The sequence below is a fragment of the Festucalex cinctus genome, chromosome 21 (genome assembly GCF_051991245.1).
Source record: "Festucalex cinctus isolate MCC-2025b chromosome 21, RoL_Fcin_1.0, whole genome shotgun sequence".
In the NCBI taxonomy this organism is placed as follows: domain Eukaryota; kingdom Metazoa; phylum Chordata; class Actinopteri; order Syngnathiformes; family Syngnathidae; genus Festucalex; species Festucalex cinctus.
Window position 1 is genome coordinate 3,495,617 of NC_135431.1, and position 21,764 is coordinate 3,517,380.

Below are 21,764 nucleotides of genomic sequence, written 5' to 3' on the forward strand. Positions count from 1 at the left end.
TATCAGAAACGGAGACTGGTGGTTGGTCCGGTCGCTGGCAACAGGGTACGAGGGTTTCATACCGTCCAACTACGTGGCCCGGACAGACACCCTCGAGGAGGAGAAGTAAGTTCCATGCAATCGTCCCCGAGAGTGAAAAACCGCTAAAACGATTGGCTATATTCTAGATGGTTCTTCAAGGATCTGAGCAGGAGAGAGACCGAAAGGCTGCTCCTCGCGCCTGGAAACAAACCCGGAGCCTTCCTGATCCGGGAAAGCGAGTCCTGTCAAGGTGACTGCGACTGAACACCGAGACGACGGCGTCCTACCATGTCTAAAACTCTTGCTCGTATCTCTTCTGAGTTAGGTTCCTTCTCGCTGTCCATCAGAGATTTCACACCGGAAAGTGCCGATGTGGTCAAACATTACAAGATCCGATCTCTGGACAAGGGAGGCTACTACATCTCCCCGTCCAGCACCTTCCCGTCCCTGCAGGAGTTGGTCAAATACTACACATGTGAGTGACACTCCTGGGAAACGTCGATGGGGATTGTCAGTCATCCAAGTCATGGTAAGTCACAAAGATTGACGAGAAGCCACTCTCCAATCTTCACCAAAAATGTTGGGCAGAAGAAACCTCCAACAAAAATTTTGGTTACTGATCCTGAAAGGCTTTTAAAGTGCCTTACTGAAGATCCAGACTTACTTCACTCTACCTTGCTACTCTCATCCAGCTTTTCTAGAAGGATCTAGAGGCAGTTGTACAAATAGAAAACACCCCACAGATGCAGACTACAACCTTATCTGTATCGTGTAAAACCTACACAAATCTTCTTGGTATTGTGACTTTACGCATCCTGTTAGGTACCGCGGACGGTTTGTGCCAGCGTCTGTACGCCCCCTGCAAGAAGAAGCCGCCCCAGCAACCGTGGGCTCCGGACGAATGGGAGATTCCCCGCGAGACGCTAAAACTGGTCCAGAAACTCGGGGCCGGACAGTTTGGAGAAGTATGGATGGGTGAGTAAAAATCCAATCCCGAGTCGAATCACACAAGGCACGTCTGCAGTGTAAAAAAAAAAAAAAAAAAAGTTTGGCTGCCGATGACAGGTTATTATAAGGACACGCTGAAGGTTGCCGTCAAGACCTTGAAGGAGGGCACCATGGAACCTCACGCCTTCCTGCAGGAAGCTAACCTGATGAAGCAGCTGCAGCACGAGCGGCTGGTGCGACTTCACGCTGTGGTCACCCGGGAGCCCATTCTCATCGTCACGGAGTTCATGGTCAATGGTACGGGAGGGTTAGATTAGATTAGCGATGATTAGAGATTAGTGATGATTAGAGATGATTAGAGATGACTAGCGATGATCAGAAGTCAAAATTGAATTACAAGTAATATTGTGATCGTCAATGTGTCCATGTTTAAGGTCCGCATCTGAGTTGTGTTTTGGTTGTCTTGCAGGATGTCTACTGGACTTTTTAAAAACTGATGAAGGAAAACGGCTCAGGCTAAATAAGCTGATAGACATGTCAGCACAGGTGGGAAATTCGATACTTTTTCCATTATATTTTATTAAATCCGTAGAATGAATATTACAACACTATTTTTTTATTGTGGTTTGTGCTGTGATGTCTGCTGCCTGGCTGCATGCTTCACCCTGCATCAATTATGAACTTCCGGAAAGGAAATGGTGTCATTTTCCCATCCACACAGACTTCCCTCAAAAGAAAAATTCCCCTCAGAAAGAAAAAGAAAAACATTTGACATCTTGAGCGAGAAAAACAAACAAACAAACACCTACCCTATGTTGAAAATAATCATGCACATCCTTGTTGTAATGTAACTTCAAGCTGCGTCCAATGTTGTGCGCCGCCTCTTTAATTCAAGACAGATAGCCGAGGGCATGGCCTACATCGAGAGCAAGAACTCCATCCATCGGGACCTGCGGGCGGCCAACATCCTGGTCAACGAGACCTTGCACTGCAAGATAGCAGACTTTGGCCTGGCCAGGCTGGTGGAGTCGGAATACACGGCGCAAGAAGGTGCGTTTTTTGTTCGTTTGGAATTGACAAGGCCAGCAGGCATATATGGATGGCTACAACGAGGTTTTAAAACCAAGCAGGCCAGAGTAGTACCATGTTGGCGTCTCACCCTCTTTTGTGACGAGCAGGTGCTAAATTTCCCATCAAGTGGACGGCTCCCGAGGCCATCAATTACGGCACGTTCAGCATCAAGTCGGACGTGTGGTCGTTCGGAATCCTCCTGACAGAAATTGTCACCTACGGAAGAATACCATACCCAGGTTAGAAACGTTTATATCGCATGAATTTGCAAGTGGCGGCCATTTGAATGTGGGCGTGTCCAGGAATGACGAACCCGGAGGTGATCCGCAAGCTGGAGTGCCTCTTCAGGATGCCGTGCCCGGAAGGGTGTCCGCAGGAGCTCTACCACATCATGACGGCCTGCTGGAAGGAGAGGCCCGAGGAGAGGCCCACCTTCGAGTTTCTGCAGAACGTCCTGGAAGATTTCTTCGTCGCCACCGAGGGACAATACGAGATGCAGACGTGACTTGGAAGGGAATAGAAAGAACAACGCGCACACATATAAGCCTTGAAATAAAAACCATTTTAATCACCACAGTTGCCGATGGAGCACTCATGATTGCCAAAACACCAGGAGGTATTTTCATCGCCAAGCCATCATTAAGTGAAAAAATGAGTGTGGGAAAAGTAACAGCGGCAGTGGAGGTGAACCCCCCCACCCGCGAAGGGCCAAAGTGCATCACCTACCCTTTCCTGGACAGACAGGAAACAGGAAATGCATTCCACAAATGCCACCCGCCGCAAATATTTGTCTTGACTCTATTTTTTCCTCCATACGTTATGACAGTAGCCATCAAAACTCTAAATTATTATTATTTTCTTTGCAAAACAGATTTTCTTGATTGGATCTTATTATTGCTTTTTGTTAACTATCAACTTTTGATTCAATCATGACTCTAAAAGCTATCAAGTGAGGCAACGCACAAATGACTAAGGATGCTTGGATCGGGTTATCTGCCCCGATACTGGAAAATAAACTGGACATGGTAATAGGTGACAATAGCCCCGATTCACAGATGATCTTATTTACATTGACAAATCCATTTTAATGAGATTTTGTTCCTTATTGTTTGTATATGTTTTGTTTATCAACCTAGGGGAGCTGTTGGTTAATTTAAAACTGTTCCACTATCGCCCAATTATTTTTAATAAACAATTCATGAGATTATATCGCTTTTTCCCCCCGCGTTTAAAAATTTGTAGTGGGGTGGATGTGGATTGCTATCGGCAGATACAGAACCAAGGTATCCCTGCAAATGACGCTCGTTTCAAAAGAAAACTACCAGCTGCAAGATCATTGCAATAATAGTGTCGTCCAGCAGAGGCCAGTGTGACACTTTCACACAGTTTGGAGAAAGTCTTCAAGAGTGGAAGAAATTATACAGTGAACTGACCTCACTTTAACACGCCATTGAATCCCAAACCCTACTTTTGTAACCCTGAGCGTTGATTGAAACCCTACCTCGAAAGCCTAACCCTATTGTGAAACCCTTTGAAACCTGAGGTCACACATTCTCGCGGTATTTTTTATTTTTTTTTTAACCTAATTTAAAAACCCTTCTATAAATTTTGACCCAACTTCGAAACCCTGACCTTTATTTGAAACCTGAGGTCAGACATTCTGAAGGCACGGGGTCCTCATATTGGCAGGTGGCAATCTTACCGACTTAAACTTTAACATACATAAATAATAAAATAATTATAAGGTGATTATGTCGTGTGTGTTTTTTTCTATGAGTGGGGCTTCTGGAATGTCGGCCCTCAACACACGAGGGACTGCTGTGTTAGCAAAAGTCATTACGCGTTTCAGCTGACACCTTGGACTCCTCGTTCCCATTCAGTCACAGGAAGTACGGTCAAGCTTCTTTGGTGAGAACAATGTCTCAACTAATAAAAGTGCCGGTTGCAGTGTGAAACATGACTGCACCAGCGTCCTGAAATTAAAAAAGTAACGTTCCCGCGAGTGCGGCCTGTGGGGCGATCTCATTTAAAGACTGCTTGGACCACCAGCACAAATCCCACAATGTGACTTCACCTCAGTGAATCAGCCTTCTTTAATAGGCATTCAAGACATGTTCATTAAAACAATGACAAACTGCATGGCCATTAAAGTCATTTCAAACTTTAATTAGCTATCGAAAAACCAACATAGGATTTTACAAGCTTAATTGAGATTTGATTGCGTTCCTGATTGCACGCCCTCAAAAACAAAACAAACAAAAAAAAACGACTATTTGTGTTCTTGCACTAGTCGGATGGTTTATAGCTTCAACTTGATGTGGTTTAACAAGCGTGTCGGCCCCTCACCGCAGATTTACACCTCATGGCCAAATGTACCTTAGAGCCAGTGATTGATGGCATGTGGTGGGGGGATAACAAGTAGACCTAGCAAAGACTTTTCATAAAAACCTCCATGGAGTTTATTGCATTGCAGTGCAGGCCACGGATCTCATCACAATGGGGAGTTTCCTCAAAAGAATTTAGCTGGCTGTAAACAGCTCATGGTACCCATCCATCCATCCATTTTCTTGACCGCTTATTCCTCACAAGGGTCGCGGGGGCTGCTGGCGCCTATCTCAGCTGGCTCTGGGCAGTAGGCGGGGGACACCCTGGACTGGTTGCCAACCAATCGCAGGGCACACAGAGACGAACAACCATCCACACTCACACACACACCTAGGGACAATTCGGAGCGCCCAATTAACCTGCCATGCATGTCTTTGGAATGTGGGAGGAGACCGGAGTACCCGGAGAAGACCCACGCGGGCACGGGGAGAACATGCAAACTCCACCCAGGAAGGTCCGAGCCTGGACTCGAACCGGAGACCTCAGAACTGGGAAGCGGGCGTGCTAACCACTAGACTACCGTGCCGCCCCTCATGAAACCTGAAAGCAAATTATACAAAATTAAGGAACATAATCAAGTTCCACTTTTTGTTTAAGTTATTTTTTTGTTCCAGAGTCAGACTACTTTGCGATGATTATAAAACACATTGTATTTTCATACACTTAAACGTCAAAATTACATTTTATCGATCTTATAATTCGATTTTATTATCCATTTCAAATATTCCATAATGACAATCCGAGAACAGACATAAAAATTCCAGTGTTCTAACTCCCAGAAAAATAAATAAATATAATGTGACGGATACTTTTAATTTCCTTCCGTAAAATGGTGAGTGGTACAAACAAGCAAGCTATGTGCCACTTTTCTACAGGTCAAGTCAGTGACTTAAGTTTGAAATTGTCCATAGTGACACATTAGCGTTTATCGTTTTCCTCATTAGGTCACGTTAATTGTGTGCCCCACACATACAATATCTAATATTGAATATTAGATACTACAGTATGTACAACTATTGGACTTTATAAAACCAATTTAGTCTTTATTTTTCGCTTCCAAACAGATACACAACAGTTTTAATTTTATTGCCTGTTTTTATTTTTTGGTTTGACGGCCCAGCACAACCTGCCAGTGCTACTAATGGATAAAAAAAACATTGAGCAGAAGATAATAATAACATGAAGCCATTACCTGGAACATTAGGCGTGAATGCTTTATGTCGGTAACCGGTAACCGCTAGCAAAACCGACTAGCAGCGAGTCAAAAGGCGGGAGGAGGAGGAGGAGGAGGAGGAGAGGGCGGGACTACCGGCGGCGCGCAAACTTGTTCATCTGTCAATCAAAGCCCACTCGCTCCAGTCAGTTTGTGTTGTGCGCCGCCTGGTCTTCCTCTTCCTCTTCCTCACCTCACCTGAGCAGCTCCGCTAATGGCCGCCAGCATTCCAATCCAAGCCACTCACTTGTGGAATGAGAGCTCGCGCCGCTGACTACCAACATGTGCCACAGCCCCGTCGTCATTTTTTCCCGCACCGCAACGTCGCGTGCTGAACCTGCCTGAGTAGCCGCCGCCTGTCGCCGCATCCTCTTGTCAACGTCCTCGCAATCCGAACATGGACCGCAGTGGCCGGACTTGAGGGCTTATTTCTTTTCTTTTTGCTTCCTTCTCCTCTCGGTTGGAAGAGGGAGAGAGAGACATGGTCCGCCCGCTGGTTGTCATCCACTCGGCGGTCCTGTTGCTCCTCGGGAGCGACGTGTTCCTGGTGGGGGCAAGTAAGTGACTCCACAGACGACAGACAAACTCATTCGATCGTCAAAATGTCTTTGTGCAAGACTTCTTTTATCAATTCAGAAGGCAGAGCCGCACGGTGTCATGCCATCCACACGAAAGAAATATCGATTCAATAAAAACGATGCCTTTACATTGATGATGATGATGATGCTCAATTTTGCTTGACAGTCTGTCACTTTAATTTGTGATATTATGTCCCACAACATTTTAGCCTTAAGTCTATTTCTTTAATAGATCTATGAAAAAAAAGGTGAATTCCTTCTTGAGGGATCATAATTGGTGCAGGGGAAAAAAAAATAAAAACGTATACACCTAATTCAAATCAACATGTGGCTGAGGTGCATTTTTTTTTAAGCTTTCTAAGGTTTGCAGCCCACGAAATGGAAAAAAAAAAGTAAAGTAAAAATATGCATTAGGGATATTTGATACCACTTATTATTTTTTTTAAGACCGATAGCAGTACCAGTACTCAACTCTTGAGTAGTCACCGATACTAGTAGTACTTTTGATAAATACAATATTGTATTTTCCCTTAAAACTGCATGAAATGAACGGCAACTTTCTATTTCTAATTTCTAGTTCCTCATCCAAAGCGGCCACAAGGGGGCGACCGATAGTGGTATGATATCGGCCACTGTTGCGCGTTCCGATACCTTGAAATAAGACCATACTGATACTCAAAATTTGTCGTCGGGCTAAATGTTTTCTAAATGAGAGCTTGATGACTGAGCATGCTGCACCAGCACGACGGACGAGTGGTTCAACAGCCTGCCTCGCATATCCGAGGTTCCGGGTTTGGATCTCGGCTCCTGTGTCGAATTTCCTCCCACCTCCCCAAAAAACATGCGCATTAGAATCACTGAAGTCTCCGAATTTCATTTCATTTTCCTCACTCGGGTGGTGGGGGTGCTGGAGCCTATCCCAGCCCTCTTTGGGCAGCAGGCGTGGTTATGGTACACCTGAACTGGTCGCAGTCCAAATTCAACGCGAGTGTTAATTGTTGTTGTCCATTTCAGGGTGTACTCTGCCGCCACCCTAATTACAAAGCGCATAAATGTTTTACAGCTGGCTCATTTCTAGTTATTGGAAGCCAAAAAAAAAAAAATCATCACTGGCAATGTGCCTCACTGTGCATAATGGTAAAAAGGTTAAGAGGATGTGAAACGCAGCCTTTCCAAGCCTATTACCTTGCAAAGCACATTGAGAGGACCTCATTTAATACCTTTGGATCTTTTCAATGCGCATGCATCCATTGCTTCCTCTCTTCACAGTCATATTTATGATGCCTCAGAAAAATCGGAGTGCCACTTCATCGCGTCTCCGTGCTGGCTGTGATCTCTCGCGTTACCCTGAGAGAGCAACTTTTTCAAAAGGTTCATCTACACGCCCGTCTCATAAACATCAGCACAGCTGCAGCACGTAAACGGCAAGGAAATGAATTGCAGAACGCTTTTTTTGCATGTCGGGAGGGACTGCCTCACTTAGCATTCAAGGGGGGTGGCCGGGAGGGGGCGTGGTCAGACTTTGGCGGTCTATTAAAATGTAATCATCTTGCCAAGTGGAAGGAATTATGAATCAAATGTCTCAAGTAGAGTGAATGGAAATTCATTATTCAAGACGCCGCTGTTCGCTGCGAGACCAAACTGAACTCGGGAATAAAAGTACAATTGTTTGTTGTTGTTTTTTTAAATGATGTTTATATCATTCAACCGGAATTTGCTTTGAAGATTACTGGCAATGAATGAATGTTCCAGCACTCCAAAAAAAAAGTCAGCTTGACTTTAAAATCACATGTTGAGGATGGTCACGAAAATAAGCTTCTTTACCCATTTTTTGTTTTTGTTTTTTTGTAATGATATGCCGTCATTTTTAATCGTCCTTGGTTCAATCTAGCAACCAAGTCAAACGATTGTCTTCGACGTCTACATTTTGTTAACACTTTTGCCACTTCACACCCGACTCAACTAGGACTGTTGTCGATCACTATTAATTTTAATACCAGGGAACCATAACGTTCTTTTAAAGATCTTAGCAAGCATGCAGCAGGCTCATATCGTTTTTTGTATTGGCAATCTGCTGCTTGTAAACCTGCTGATGCGTCCGTAATATTTGCCGTCACATGTCTGTTGCATGTTATAGAGGAGACATCAAGCAAAGTGGATTGTCTTGTCCACGTTGCCGCAACGGAGCTTTCCAGCGTCAGATTTCATCCGTGTAGCGATTGCAATAACTTACATGGACATCGCGTCCCAGCTGGTTGTGGCGCAATCTTCCGGCCTGTGGGGTCCAGCAGACACAGAAAGACAATTTCAGTACTAACAGAAAAGGACAAGCTGTCTGCCACTGTGGAGAGCTTGTACATGAATAGGACTGAACATATCTACTGCATATGCGTTTGAATGTACTGTACTTGCAAGCTAAATGCTAAAAACCTTTCCCCCATAATTAAAATATATATATTTTAATACCCCGTGGCATTATTGGAAAAATAATGCTACGTTTTTAGCATTTAGCCTACAAGTACGGTCAAATGTATTTGCAATGACGGAATGTATTTGCAAGTACAAACATATCTATAAATATGTTCAAACATACTTACAAATACATTGAAGCATATTTCCATGCAAAAATGTTGACTCCACATAGGCAGTTCCACATTTCTGTCGTTTTTTTGGCTGGATTTACACAAAATTGTTCACAGCGAAGCCCACGGATACGATCAACATTTGTTTGATAAATTTGAAGGTGTTTAAAACATGACAAACATTTTTTTTTAGAAGTCCACAATTTCACTTAAACCAAGCCAAAGACTTCCAAGTACATGTTCTCGAAAAGACGCCAAAGAACGTAGGAGGGAATAAAGTAGTTCAATTGCAAGCGAGTGCCACTGAGAGGTAGCGCTGGGCAATATATCGAAAAAATATCGATATCGCGATATTGGGCCATGCAATATGCATGTCCAAAAGACATGCAATAATTTTCATATGGATTTTTTTTTTTTTTTACCCGAAATTGACCAATCAGACACAAACTTAAATGTGCATCACCATCCAATAGTTTAGGGTAATTACAGGGTAATAATAGGGTAATTACAATTAATGAACAAAATGTTATTCTTTCATTTGACAATAAAAAATTTATTTCTTTAGGTACATGTTAAATATCGCAATAATATCGATATCGTGATATTCAACAACTATATTGCATATCGCAAAGACATGCAATAATTTTCATATGGAATTTTTTTTTTTTTTTTTTACCCGAAATTGACCAATCAGACAAACTTAAATGTGCATCACCATCCAATGGTTTAGGGTAATTACAGGGTAATAATAGGGTAATTACAATTAATGAACAAAATGTTATTCTTTCATTTGACAATAAAAATTTTATTTCTTTAGGTACATGTTAAATATCGCAATAATATCGATGTCGCGATATTCAACAACTATATCACATGTTTTTCCAATATCGTGCAGCCCTACTGAGAGGTAATGAAGACCAGAAGTATGATCAATAATCCACGAGTGCGGGGCCTGGGCGAGAAGCAGTGTTTCACATCCAGTCCAGCACCTTTGGCAACGTTTGCTCTCTCATGTGCGAAGCTTGACTGAGTCATACTGCGGAAAAAGCAAAACGAGTACTCGCCCTTTTCAGCACGCTTGACAGGCCACGCTTGGAGGGATCACGCCAGGTTTTGAGGTTACCAACGGCACGTAGCGCGCTCGTTTGGACACCGGCGTTAAGAAATACTGATAGACTGATGTTTTTTTTTTCTGGACTGACACCGATTATTGGTAGTCAATAGGCGTTTTTCCACCAACAAGCCCAGGAACTTTGAGTTCTTGGTAATTAATTCAAATGAGCTTGATTGAGACCAGCTGATATAAAAACAACGCCCCCAAATTTGACCAATCAGCCGTGGCCATTGCAGCCCGCCCCCGTCAAAGTTCTGCCTGGCTAAGCAAGACCCTGCTGCTGAGATTTTACCCTGGTAATTGTTGTTGGTGGAAAAACGCGAGAATTGAATTTTTTACCAAAGTAAACTGAAAAGTTCTCCAAAAGTTCCAGCGGTGGAAAAACGCTGACCGATAAACCAATATTTGGAGTTGATATTCACTTGCAGTAAAAGGGAAAATACAAACTTCATTTCTTAATTTTGTTGAAATGTTTTGAAGGATGTTAGACAGTAGACATATTTGCTTTAATTTTAATTTAAAACAAAAACCAAGAGTGCAGAGTTCTCAGAGTCGACATTTCTTATAAAGTTACCTGAAAATGTAAATAAATAAATAGATCCCCGAAGTTACCCCAGTTTTAAATTGATCTTGTATCAGCTGTCAGATTTTTTATTTATTTATTTTTTAATAGGCTGATATTCTTTAAAATGCTAAATATCAACGCCGATTACTGACAGTTGTTAACTTGAATTAATATGCCATAAAATCCAAATGGTGTGCATGAGGTGCAAAAAAAAATAAAAATAAAAAATACAGCTGTCAGTGTCCGCAAAAAGTGCAGATGGAATGTCACTCGTCAAACTGCCTCCCCTGACAATCTGACAGGTGATATTGTCGATTTTTTTTCCCCGCTCAACTGTCGCGATTACGCCAAGCTGGCTCGACCGCTGACAGTTTTATTATTCAGCTGCTCAAAAACCAACAGCCCTAATCAATCTTCTCTCTCCCTCTCTCGATACTCTGATTACCGCGAATGAAGTATTAAGAGGGCGGGCGTGTATTTTGGAATTGTCGCTCGGCCACCTCGGCCAGCCTGCGGCACTTTTGCTATCTAACGGTTAGATGGAGGGAGCCGCTAATGTGCTTGGCGCGAGCCCGGGGCGCTATTATTCATCCTGGTAACGTGCCCGCATCCCAAAAGGGTCTTCCCGTTTCTCCTGGCAGACAACAAAGCTCGGCCCCCGCGACTCGTCGTCTCGCATTTCAGGTGTTGCGTAACGCGAAGGCTGGTACGCCGACGCTTATCGCGCCAAAGTGCAACATGGAGGACTGAGGGATTTGAAAATCGATAAACATATTAGCAGTGTAATGGCTGTATCCAATCGGCAAAATATGGATTAGATGTGAAATTGCATTGTGACCACTGAATCAAATTGGTTATCCACCTCACTGGTGGATGTGAATAGCCACTCAACAGCCCACATTGGCTTCATTAGTACCGAGACGGTCACTTCATATTACCGATGATTCATGGTCAGACTACCACCTGGCTCCACAAAATGACTTGTGGATGATGCATTATGGGTATGGCGCATCCCCGCAAACCCTCACAGAGAAAGGAAGCAACTCTCAGGTGATTTCCAGACTCCAGATCAAATGACAAGACATTACCCTGATGATAAAACCAGCTGAAAGAAACGGTTTGTTACTGCACATTTTTAAGATGACTCATTCTCCTCATATTTAAGATGAAGGACAGTCTGTACGCAAGAGTGACGTATTTTCCGAAAGACACATTTGTCTCTTACCATCTTCATCCAAATGGTTTGTTGAGAAAGCTTCCCGAAAGTCACTTATCTCCGTCCTTCCTACGTTTGGAACGAGAATCATCCAAAACTCATCTCATCTCATCTCATCTCAAAATCATCTTTTGACATACTGCGCGCTCGGTTCAATCGTCATCTTCTCCTGAGCCGATTCCAATTAGTGGTGAGCTAGCCAGGAGAGATTTGTTAGTACCGCACCTATTTGCAAATATTGGCTACAGCTACAATACACGTTTTTTTTGACAATGCAACACACCCACCCGCTTTGACCTTCTCCACTGCGACGACCCCCATTTAGAAGCATGTCGACGGCAAAAATCCCGGCGGATTCTGTCCAAATCGTATATCGTGTGACCTGAATCAAACCCGCGCAGGCCCTCTATTATTGCAGACCCGCCAGCCCGTCTGTTCCTCTTTTGTCTCACTTTGCAATCAGCCTTTCTCTAAACGGTGATAGATGGCTGCCCGGTGACACAGTAAGGAAACATCAAGGGAGGTGGATTTAAAAAAAAAAAAAAAGAAAGCGATGCTACGTGGTGGCTTTAAATAGCCCAATTTGTCAAGATAAGGGCGGGACGGGTTGGCTTTTGGACAAAAGACAAGTGCCATTGTAGCCAAAGCAGTTTGTCTTCACAAGTACGTCGATGAAATGAGGGCTGTTTTATCAGCGCTCATTATTTTGAACAGTGACAGTGATTTAAACCTCGACTGAAAACAAGCATTAGCGCCACAGGTTGACGACAATTCCCTCCACGAAGGAGGCTCAATGAGCAGAATCATGCAAAGTAGCCGCGCCAGAGCTGGAAGAGAAGGCAAAGCCGGGGGAATATTGCAAATGTTTTGTTTTGCACAGCAGATGAGTGTTGAGTGTGAAACTTATCACCTTTGTGCTGCCATTCCAGCATTTTCCATTTGCAACTGTACTACGTGCCAGCTCTCCCCATTACAAAATAGTGCTACGTATAGTTGTTTATTTGTTAATAAACAGGAACTCTAAACCACTGGATCATTTCCATAACACTTAGTTGAGGCTACTCTATTATTATTATTGACCAAACTTTCTAACATCCTCAATTTCTTCATGATTTATGAAGGAATACTTCACAAGGTTGCATGCTTTATGAAACAAAAAGGAGGTATGATAGTTCAGATCTACAATTTCCTATAGGATCAATAAAGTACGTATCTATTAGTCCATCTGCCCTACATTTAAAGCTAGCACTTTCATATGACGTCTTAATTAGATTGGAGGACATATTCAGCCAGTCCGTCCACCTAATTCATTTCAACCTCCCAAACAAACACTCAAATCAGAACGACTTATCCAATTTTCAACATCCGCAGTCTGTTCAGAGATTGTCAATCAAATCCAGCTTGCAAGCAGATGGCCCAGACAATTTACGAGGTAAGAAACGTGTACGTTAATAAAGCCCTTCCTGTTTCTGTCTCCGTCATTAGATCGGCCGCCGGCACCAGTCAACGTGTCCGTCATTCACCTTCGCTCCGACTCGGCAACCGTTTCCTGGGAGGTCCCCGAGGGAGAAATCATAATTGGCTTCTCAGTCTCACAGCAAGTACGTCCCAAAAAATAAAAAAAGTTTTGTTTTTTCCTCCCATTCTTGTTTACAGCGAATCCCCACGATGTCCCTCCCCCGGGTTGTTCGTTTGTGCCAGTCTGTCGCACATTTCAACAATTTTGAGAGTGCAAGGTCCCTTGGGGTCTATTTTCAAATCATTCTTCTCCTCCCGCCAACTGTCAAGAGGCAGGCCGGACATACGCAGCGGTTCATCCGGGAGGTCAACACCACCAGTCGGTCTTGCGTCCTGTGGGACCTGGAGGAGGAGACGGACTACATCATCCAGGTGCAGTCCATCGGCCTCTACGGGGAGAGCCAAGCCAGCAAGAAGGTCCACTTTCGCACGCTCAAGAAGACCGACCGCTTTCCCTCCAACAGTTCCAATCAAGGTTGCTTAATAGTCTTCTTTTTTTCCTTTTCATGAAAAACTCAACCAAATACTGATTATATGTATTAGGGGTGTGAATTGCCTAGTACCTGACGATTCGATTCGTATCACGATTCACAGGTCACGATTCGATTCGATACCGATTAATCCCGATACGAATTTATAAGTCGATTGTTGCGATTTTTTTTCATTCAAATTTAGAAAATACTAATCAGTAAGCTTGTAGAGTGTAAGATTTATATGAAAATGTATTATTTATTTATCTGAAATTTCAGTCTTATAGAGGTTGTAATCTGTTTCATGTTTGAACAGCATTAAAATAAAATATTAAGGCTTAATGTTCCGTTCATATAACATTCTTCCATGCTCAAGGTGCGAATCCTAACCCGAAGTCAGACGTTTTGTTGAATATTTTTCCATTAAAAATGGAAGATTAAAAATCGATTCACACACACAAAAAATAAAATAAAGGCAATGATGATAAGACGTTGAATCAGTAAGACTACCGAATGAACAATTCTGAGCTCTTAAAAAAAAAATAAAAAAAATAAAAAATAAAAAAAAATAAAAATAAAAAAATAAAAAACTCGATTTTTTTTTTTATTGAATCGATTCGAGAATCGCGCGATGTAGTATCGCGATATATCGCCGAATCGATTTTTTTTTAACACCCCTAATATGTATTAATAAGTTCATCTCAGGGGTATATTTGAATGATCTGTAACTATGGACGTAGCCGATTTTAGCAGAGGTGGCCAATAATAACTTATAGGCAAAACTGGAATTGCCAATTGAGGCAATTCAAAATCAAACTTGAGCACCAGGAAAAAGAGAAAAACCTGAAGCTTTCTTTGTCCAAGGGGGGCTCTCCCTATTTGATTGTCTGACACCAACGTACGTACTACTCATCATACACTATCATGAAACTCAAACGGGTGCAAGTTCGGAAGAGGATCCGTCACTGGCCATAAAATGAACACATCCAGAGGCATTACTCTTCATTCCTTTGGCTTTGTGTTTAATAATGCGGAAAATATTAGCGCTACTCACTGGACGTTCAAAGCCCCTCGCCTATGAAAACTAACGAAGCAAAGTGCTGAGTGGGCAAAGACCCTTGCCGCTCAGTTGGCCGCCATTCTTTGAAGGCTCTTGGAAAGGCTTCTCACTGCAGCATTAATCAGGATTTGAGAATCCCCCCCCCCTGCCATCTATTCACACATATGACCGAGAAAAAAGTGGGAAAAAAAAGCCAATTAGGCTTCAGTAGGTAATTTGTTTAGTAGGTAGCTTTGCTGTCCTGCAAATTTACCGCAACGAATCAGGAATGCAAGTTGAACGCATCTAATTATCTGAATGTGTGAAGCAGCAATGGCCTCCCTCATGTAAAAAAAAAAGGACGCCATTTCTCAGTGAATGGCAACCCACTTTCACCAGCCATTAACCTACTTTTGGAGGAGAACATCACAGGGCTCTGTTGACGCCACGCTAACGACTCGTAATCAGGTTCCAGCATGCATTTGCGCGTAATTGTATTAGAATGAACCGACATTATTAGGACAGATTGCAACGTGCAGAAGATGTGAAACTTCTCCTTGCTGCTGCTGCTGCTGCTATCATCCTCGGAGATTTACATTTCGGCTCCTCCGGCCCACCAGAAAACCTTCAATGTATTCAGCTGGGACTCTAATTCAGAGCCACTTTGTCACAGTCAAGTGACTTCTTTTCAAGGCTATTGATTTTGAGTCTTCCAAATTGCAAGAGCCACAAAACCCATCAATCAATAGTGCTTCTTGTATCATTTTTAATGCAACTCGTTCTGAATGTGAAATTGATTTTTTTGGTTCAAAAATATTAGAATCATACATATGTGTTGTAGGGCTGGGCGATATGGCCAAAATATAAAATTGATTTTTTTTTGCAAAAAAATCGAATCGGATTCTTTTTCAGCCATTCAGAACGACTACAATTTTAATCGATTTTAGTCTAATAAACCTAACAAATGTTTACTTCATTTATTCAATGTGCAAAATGTTCAGACAACAAGAATGTATACTGATTCTAAATCAGTTTTAACATAAACCAAACATTCATAGTTTGCAATTAATTTAAATGCCACAAATATGTAGCTATTGTAAACATACTTGAGATGTCAACTTGGATGGTTACTAAAAAAAAATTATTTAGGCCATGAATGTTAAAGAAAGCCTATATTTTATGCTACAGGGTGTCAAACAATTGGAGGATGACTGGCATCGCATTTTCAAAGCGTCATTAAAACGTTGGATGAATCCCTTCTATGAACAAAATCCTACACGGCCTTAGCTTTGGAGAAGAAGCGTTCAGGCTGTCACAGAGCTTCGAAATCTCAAAGGAATCTTTTCACAGGAAGCAGGAGGCTCCCCTTCGACGTGACGGCTGCTCAATATGTCAAAGAGTTGTCTTTTGCTGAGTCAGATGCTGCGCACCAAAGACATGCTTGAACTCGCAATTTACAAAAAAAAAAAAATTGGGATGATGTGAAGGTGTTGCCTTATTTTGAACTACTTTTACCTGCTTATTAAAAATATAGAAACAAGAAAACAAAACAACAAATGTGTTTTTGTGAGGTAGCAAGAAGGTAGCGGCATTTCAATTGATTTCAATGGAGAAAAAAAACAAAACAAAAGTCCTTCACGCTCCCTCTCAACTGCTTTTTTCATCCACACCCACACAGAGTGCAGATATCAATAGAGCAAACCTCAATCCATCTTTTAGTGGCCGCCACGTGAGCAGAGCCAACAGTTTGGTATTTGGGAGCCACTTTTCAGGTGTAATTAGGCAAAGTGGACTGTTGGACCATTTCCATGTATTCGGCTTCAAGAGTCTCAAGTCAATCCACTTTAGGAGGACCGGCCCGTATAGCACAAGATGGATTTTTACTAGCTTAATGGCCTTGCGCGACCACTCTATTAGCATAGCATTTGGCCAAACCTCATGTTCATATTGTGTCCACTCTTCTAGATGATCCAACGGTGCAGGGCCTGGAGAGGTCACGACATCTGCAGACAGGAGAGGTCATCATAATTGTGGTGGTCTTGCTCATGTGGGCAGGTAGGGCTGCTCCATTTTCAAGAAAATAATCATCCTGAATAATTTTGTAATCATTGAAATCACCATTAGGATGATCATTTGTTTTTGTTTTTTTGGGGTACGGAACAAGAAAATGTTTCAACGTAAAAAAATATGAAGACAAATACATGTCTTTGAAACAGAGTTTCTTTTGAACCAAACAAGATTTATTAAATTAGTTCTCTTAAAAAAAAAAAAAAAAAAAAAAAAAAAAAACATTGACTCCCAGACATTTTCAGAGAAGCAAACCCGTTCACTCTCTGTTTTACTGGATTTGGATTGATTTTGCAAGGCCCACGGACTATTGTGTTAATTGCTATAAAAACATTAGTCTCTTCTTTCATCAGGAAAAAAAAATATTAATATGTTTCAGTTTCGCAGCATTGAGCATTAGAATATAGCTAAGTTTCATCATTATTCACAAATCTATTTAGAATTGTGAGTAATTGAGCTTTTATTTCAACATAGCCCTGGTTGATCTCTTATACTCTGCTGCCACCTGCTGGTCGTTTGTGTAATAACTGTCATTTCTTCAACTGTTCTTTGCAGTTGAGAGGCTGCATCAAAGCATTCTGTGTGCTCTATCATAAAAAAAAACGTATAAATATGTCTTTGGGACACTTAAAACATTTAAAATAGGACGTATTTATACGTTTTTTTGGGAGCAAATGAGTTGAACAACTCAAAATTAGTATTCTAATCTTTTATTTTTGTTTATGATTATGCCAATTTTGTAACTGTGGAGTGTGATAAATGAAATTGTAATTCAATTTCAGGCAGGTATGTTTTTTTTTTGTTAGTTTAAAAAAAAAAAAAAAAAACGTCAACATGGAGAGAAAATACACTAGCACATTTTCATCAAGTCAAACAGAGCATGAAATAAATTAGATTTCTCAACAAAACTATTTATAAAAATCGCTTTTACACCACCGCAACGGATATTTGTGTCCGTCGCTTTAAGAGTTACGATAACATTGCGCCATAGATGCTATTAGTTAGCTCGTATTCGAATCCGTGCTCCTCTGGGGCCGCCTAATGACGAACGGAGGCGCGATGCAAAGCGGCGTGTCTTGACAGCAAGCCACGGGAGGACCAAAGTGAGATGTTAAAACAATGCTAATGAGACCTGAGACGGCGCAACAATTCAGTCGTCGCGTGAATTCATTAGGAGCCGCTCGTTTGGAATAACTGTGCTTTCAAGCATAATTAGCCAATTAACCGCAGATTTATGACGCGCACACACAAGCTCCGACGTGCGTGATAATGCTGTCCTCTCGTACATATCGATACATTTTCTGTAATGATGATCTAAGCTCGGGATTGTGGGGAGCTGGAGTCTTGCTTAGCTGAGTCGGGGCATAAAAAGGAGGGGAGCAAAATGTTTGTACCGATCAGGGTTATTATAGTTCGGGAATTTTTCCATTTTAGTCCGTTTTGATTTTGTTTTTTAAATTTAGTTAGTTTTCAGGGTGGTGCTGTTTTTTTTTATTAGTTTTAATTATTTAATAAATGCTTAGTGTTAGTTTAGTTTAAGTATTAGTTTGGGTTTTTTGTTGTTTTTTTCAAGTGCATTACTTGTGCGCAATAATCAAAAAACACCATAGGAGTGCGATGTCATGTGAAGGTGCTTTTCTATTGGCTGCTGCTAGATGACATCACTTCTGTGTGACACACTTTCAAACGTCCTTATTCCGCTTAATATAAAAATAAATCAACTTAAAATCACGTTTAAAATCAACCTCACAGGCTCATGCATTAAATTAATGACCAAAGACAAAAATGAAGGACATTTTTGCTATAATTATAGCGAGTTAGTTAAGTTTTGTAAACAGTTTTAAGTTTTATTTCCGTTATTTTCATTCAACTAAAATAACCTTGGTACCGACGCAAGACGAGCAAAGCGTTCGGCCGCTGCACGTGACGATGGTTTGCTTGCGCGCGCCAATCCCGACTGAGCGTTCTTTCCTTTGTGTGCAGCCGTCATCGCGCTGTTCTGCCGCCAGTATGACATCATCAAGGACAACGACTCCAGCAACAATAAGGAGAAGGTCAAGCCGTTGTCGGAGAGGAGCACGCCGGAGCACCACAGCGGAGGGCTGCTTAGGAGCAAGGTCATTATTATTTTATTTTATTTTTATTTTTTGGAAGAAAAACAATAGTACCTTGACTTATGAGTGCCCCAACGTATAAGCTTTTCAGGTTACACACCTTTACTTGGTTAATTTATTTTTGCAGCTTGAAAGAATGTAGTTAAAAAAAAAAGGGAGCAATTAAGGCGCTGTAATGCCCTCACATGTGGGCAAGGAGAGCATCAGTCAGTCATGCACTTTCACTTAGGGGGGTACTCACTTTTGTTTCCGGCTATTTAGACATTAATGGCTGTGGCTGATTTAGGTTCGACAAGTGTCAAGCGTGATGGTCCAAATAATGAAAAACCCGTAACACCGCCTCGGAACATCGTTTTATTTTGTCCAGCCTTCGTGCAAAAAAGGAATTGCGCGCGCGCCGAAGATAAGCGTCAGCGTAATGCAATTAAGCTGGCAGGAAGCGGCACCGTGTTGGCAGCGGCAACATCAAAACCTGATAATGCAGCACTCTAACATGGTTACACGCTCATCTGAACAAAGACGCTGGCACGCGCGAGGATCTCAAAACTGTTAAAGACGACGACAAATAATTGAAGTCATATTGATTAAATGCGCCGCTGGTGCTTTGGGAAGAATTATCGTCTTAATTTTTTAAACGTCCATAAATATCCGCAACGATTAAAATGCATTTCATGAACTGACATTTGTAAATGTTACAGAAATTGGCATCCGCAGTGTCAGGCCTGGACTGAAAAAACCTTCCGGAGGATTCCATGCAAAAAAAAAGTCATACAACTCGAATACTTTCCTGTACTTACTAATATTCCGTCTTTGAAATATTAAAAAGGCTGTTTATTAGCTGCGTCCTTCAAACTGAGAGGCATTTCACTCGGATCGGCTTTTCAGAGTATAATCCTCGTGTGTCGGCGAGCTGATCTATCAAAATGACATTCAGTCAAGTGCAGCGGATGACGACAAACTCGACCGTTGTTGCAAATGTGCCACTTTTTCAAGGACTCGGAAAGTAAAGTGGCAGCAAGTGGCTGATGGAACAGTTGCCTTTAGTTTTGGAAAAATCAAGAGTAGGCGAGTAAAATCTTCATTTGAAAGACTAACCATAGTTGGAAAAACCTTATTTGAATCCCTACTTTGGAAACTGAGGTCACATGTTTTGAAAGTTGAATTTTTAAACCAATAAGAGCCACTGTTATACTTTGTGAGCCTTTCAACACTTTTAAATTTGAAACCCTACCCATAGTTCGAAACCCGAATTTGATACCCCAACTACATCTTAAAACCCTCATTTGAACTCCCAAGCCTAGTTTGAAACCCTACCCAATAGCTTAAGACGTCGTCCATCAATAATCAAGATTGATTTTCAAACAAAACACAATTATTGGTAGTTAGGGATGTAACGATAACGGCAATATTGTGATATTAAAACTGCCACAATATCGTTCTTGTCATGTTCCCGATATTTAAATGCAACATATCTGTTAAAAAAAAAAAGTCAGTTTGATTTCCATTTGTGCAGTTATAGCTCCCTCTGGTGGCTAGTTTTTTTTTTTAGTGCAATTTAATTTTCATTAGGGATGTTTTGGCCCTTCTCGGTTTAAAATTACGCTAATTGTCAGATGAAGTGGCATGTAATATGCCTGTGAAGCAAGTCAATGTGTGGAGGAACTCAATGTGTGCGTGCATTAACATCATAACATAGTAATAACATAATAACATAATAATAACATAATAATAACATAACATTGATGTTATGTACAAACGATATTGTGTTTTTTAATATGAGCCTCTTTTTTTCTTTTTTTCTTTTTTTTTTTACAATATTTTGACCTTTTTTAAATATTGTGAACCTCTCCACGATATTGTGATAATTATCGTATCGTGAGCTTCATATCGTGATAATATCGTATTGTGACATTAGGATATCGTTACATGGTAGTACTCTATTATTTCCGTGTTGATTCAGAGGACGAGCTTCCAACGAGTTTCCTGGATTTTTTAATATTTCAACCTCACTCCCACATGACAGATCATTTTTGTCTGAACCAGCAATGAAATGTTTTCTTTTTTCTCTTGTTACAGTTTCACCCATCCGTGCCGTCCATCAACATCATCGAAGTGTGACGGCGAAAAAGAGAGTGGGAGAGTGAGCGTGTAGTCACGTGCATGCAAAGAGAATAGGTAGGAACACGCAAATGCGACCATCTTTTTGCAATACAACACACAATCTCTGGGAATGCAGTGGCATCACTGTAAATATGGATTTTTGATATTGCCATTACTATCGTTAGACCCCACCATTACTAGTTTTAATAGGCCGACACTGTACTCGATATCAGTGGTTGTCAAACTGGAGTCTGTGAACAAGCTGTAGTTAGGAGGTACTCAAAAATAATTATCAATACACTTGTCACAAAAAAAAAAAATTCAAAATAAGAAAACTTTAGTCTCTAAATATTTGTGAACCTCCACCCTATATAATTGTTGTGCGAATGTTAATGAGGTGCAAGATAGAGACATCATTCATGATCAACACCTGATCCTATTTTCCTCCATTTGTACAGTGCATACAGTAATCCTATCTGTATGTACTCAACTTGCATGCACGCCATCTGCTGGTAGAGATGCGCATTGCTCAAATCAACAGCAGATCCAACATGGACAAATATGAATGTAGAACTAACTTGTACATTTCTCAACAATTGTATTAGCTCAAGTGCCAAATAAAAAAATTTCAATGTCAAACACGCCTCGCTCACTTGGACGTGAAATTTAATTCCACTGAATATCTTCACATACAAAAGTGATATTTGAAATCTCACTGCAGCCTATTCACACCTGGGGTACTCGATGGCCTGTTACCATGGCA

The 21,764-nt window shown here is 41.5% G+C and overlaps 4 protein-coding genes across 6 annotated transcripts in view; 2 read left to right on the forward strand and 2 right to left on the reverse strand.

The window, feature by feature from the left end:
• blk (BLK proto-oncogene, Src family tyrosine kinase) overlaps positions 1–3,393 on the forward strand; it is a 5,888-nt gene extending 2,495 nt beyond the window's left edge. The window contains exons 5-13 of one of the 2 annotated variants that reach the window (XM_077510881.1): positions 7–105; positions 168–271; positions 347–496; positions 844–996; positions 1,069–1,266; positions 1,439–1,515; positions 1,869–2,019; positions 2,148–2,279; positions 2,343–3,393. In XM_077510881.1, the coding sequence (XP_077367007.1) occupies positions 7–105; positions 168–271; positions 347–496; positions 844–996; positions 1,069–1,266; positions 1,439–1,515; positions 1,869–2,019; positions 2,148–2,279; positions 2,343–2,545 (1,267 nt within the window). In that variant the 3' untranslated portion in view covers positions 2,546–3,393. The remainder of the gene's footprint in view (positions 1–6; positions 106–167; positions 272–346; positions 497–843; positions 997–1,068; positions 1,267–1,438; positions 1,516–1,868; positions 2,020–2,147; positions 2,280–2,342) is intronic. The other variant, XM_077510882.1, reaches the window with a different exon arrangement.
• LOC144010536 (uncharacterized) overlaps positions 1–5,935 on the reverse strand; it is a 25,701-nt gene extending 19,766 nt beyond the window's left edge. Inside the window, exons 1-2 of the mRNA XM_077510892.1 lie at positions 2,354–5,935; positions 2,129–2,256 (exon numbers count right to left, since the gene is read on the reverse strand). Of these exons, the coding sequence (XP_077367018.1) occupies positions 2,129–2,187 (59 nt within the window). The 5' untranslated portion in view covers positions 2,188–2,256; positions 2,354–5,935. The remainder of the gene's footprint in view (positions 1–2,128; positions 2,257–2,353) is intronic.
• fndc4a (fibronectin type III domain containing 4a) lies at positions 5,740–21,640 on the forward strand. The gene is made up of 6 exons (XM_077510889.1): positions 5,740–6,195; positions 13,179–13,294; positions 13,482–13,686; positions 16,686–16,775; positions 18,771–18,904; positions 20,978–21,640. Exons 1-6 carry the CDS (start codon positions 6,120–6,122, stop codon positions 21,017–21,019), a joined length of 663 nt encoding a protein of 220 aa, XP_077367015.1. The 5' UTR covers positions 5,740–6,119; the 3' UTR covers positions 21,020–21,640.
• Positions 6,041–21,764, reverse strand: part of LOC144010532 (low density lipoprotein receptor adapter protein 1) — a 32,561-nt gene continuing 16,837 nt past the window's right edge. Inside the window, exons 9-11 of one of the 2 annotated variants that reach the window (XM_077510886.1) lie at positions 16,656–16,723; positions 8,450–8,491; positions 6,083–6,182 (exon numbers count right to left, since the gene is read on the reverse strand). In XM_077510886.1, coding sequence (XP_077367012.1) covers positions 16,663–16,723 — 61 coding nt within the window. In that variant the 3' untranslated portion in view covers positions 6,083–6,182; positions 8,450–8,491; positions 16,656–16,662. Of the gene's footprint in view, positions 6,183–8,449; positions 8,492–16,655; positions 16,724–21,764 lie in introns of both variants that reach the window. The other variant, XM_077510887.1, reaches the window with a different exon arrangement.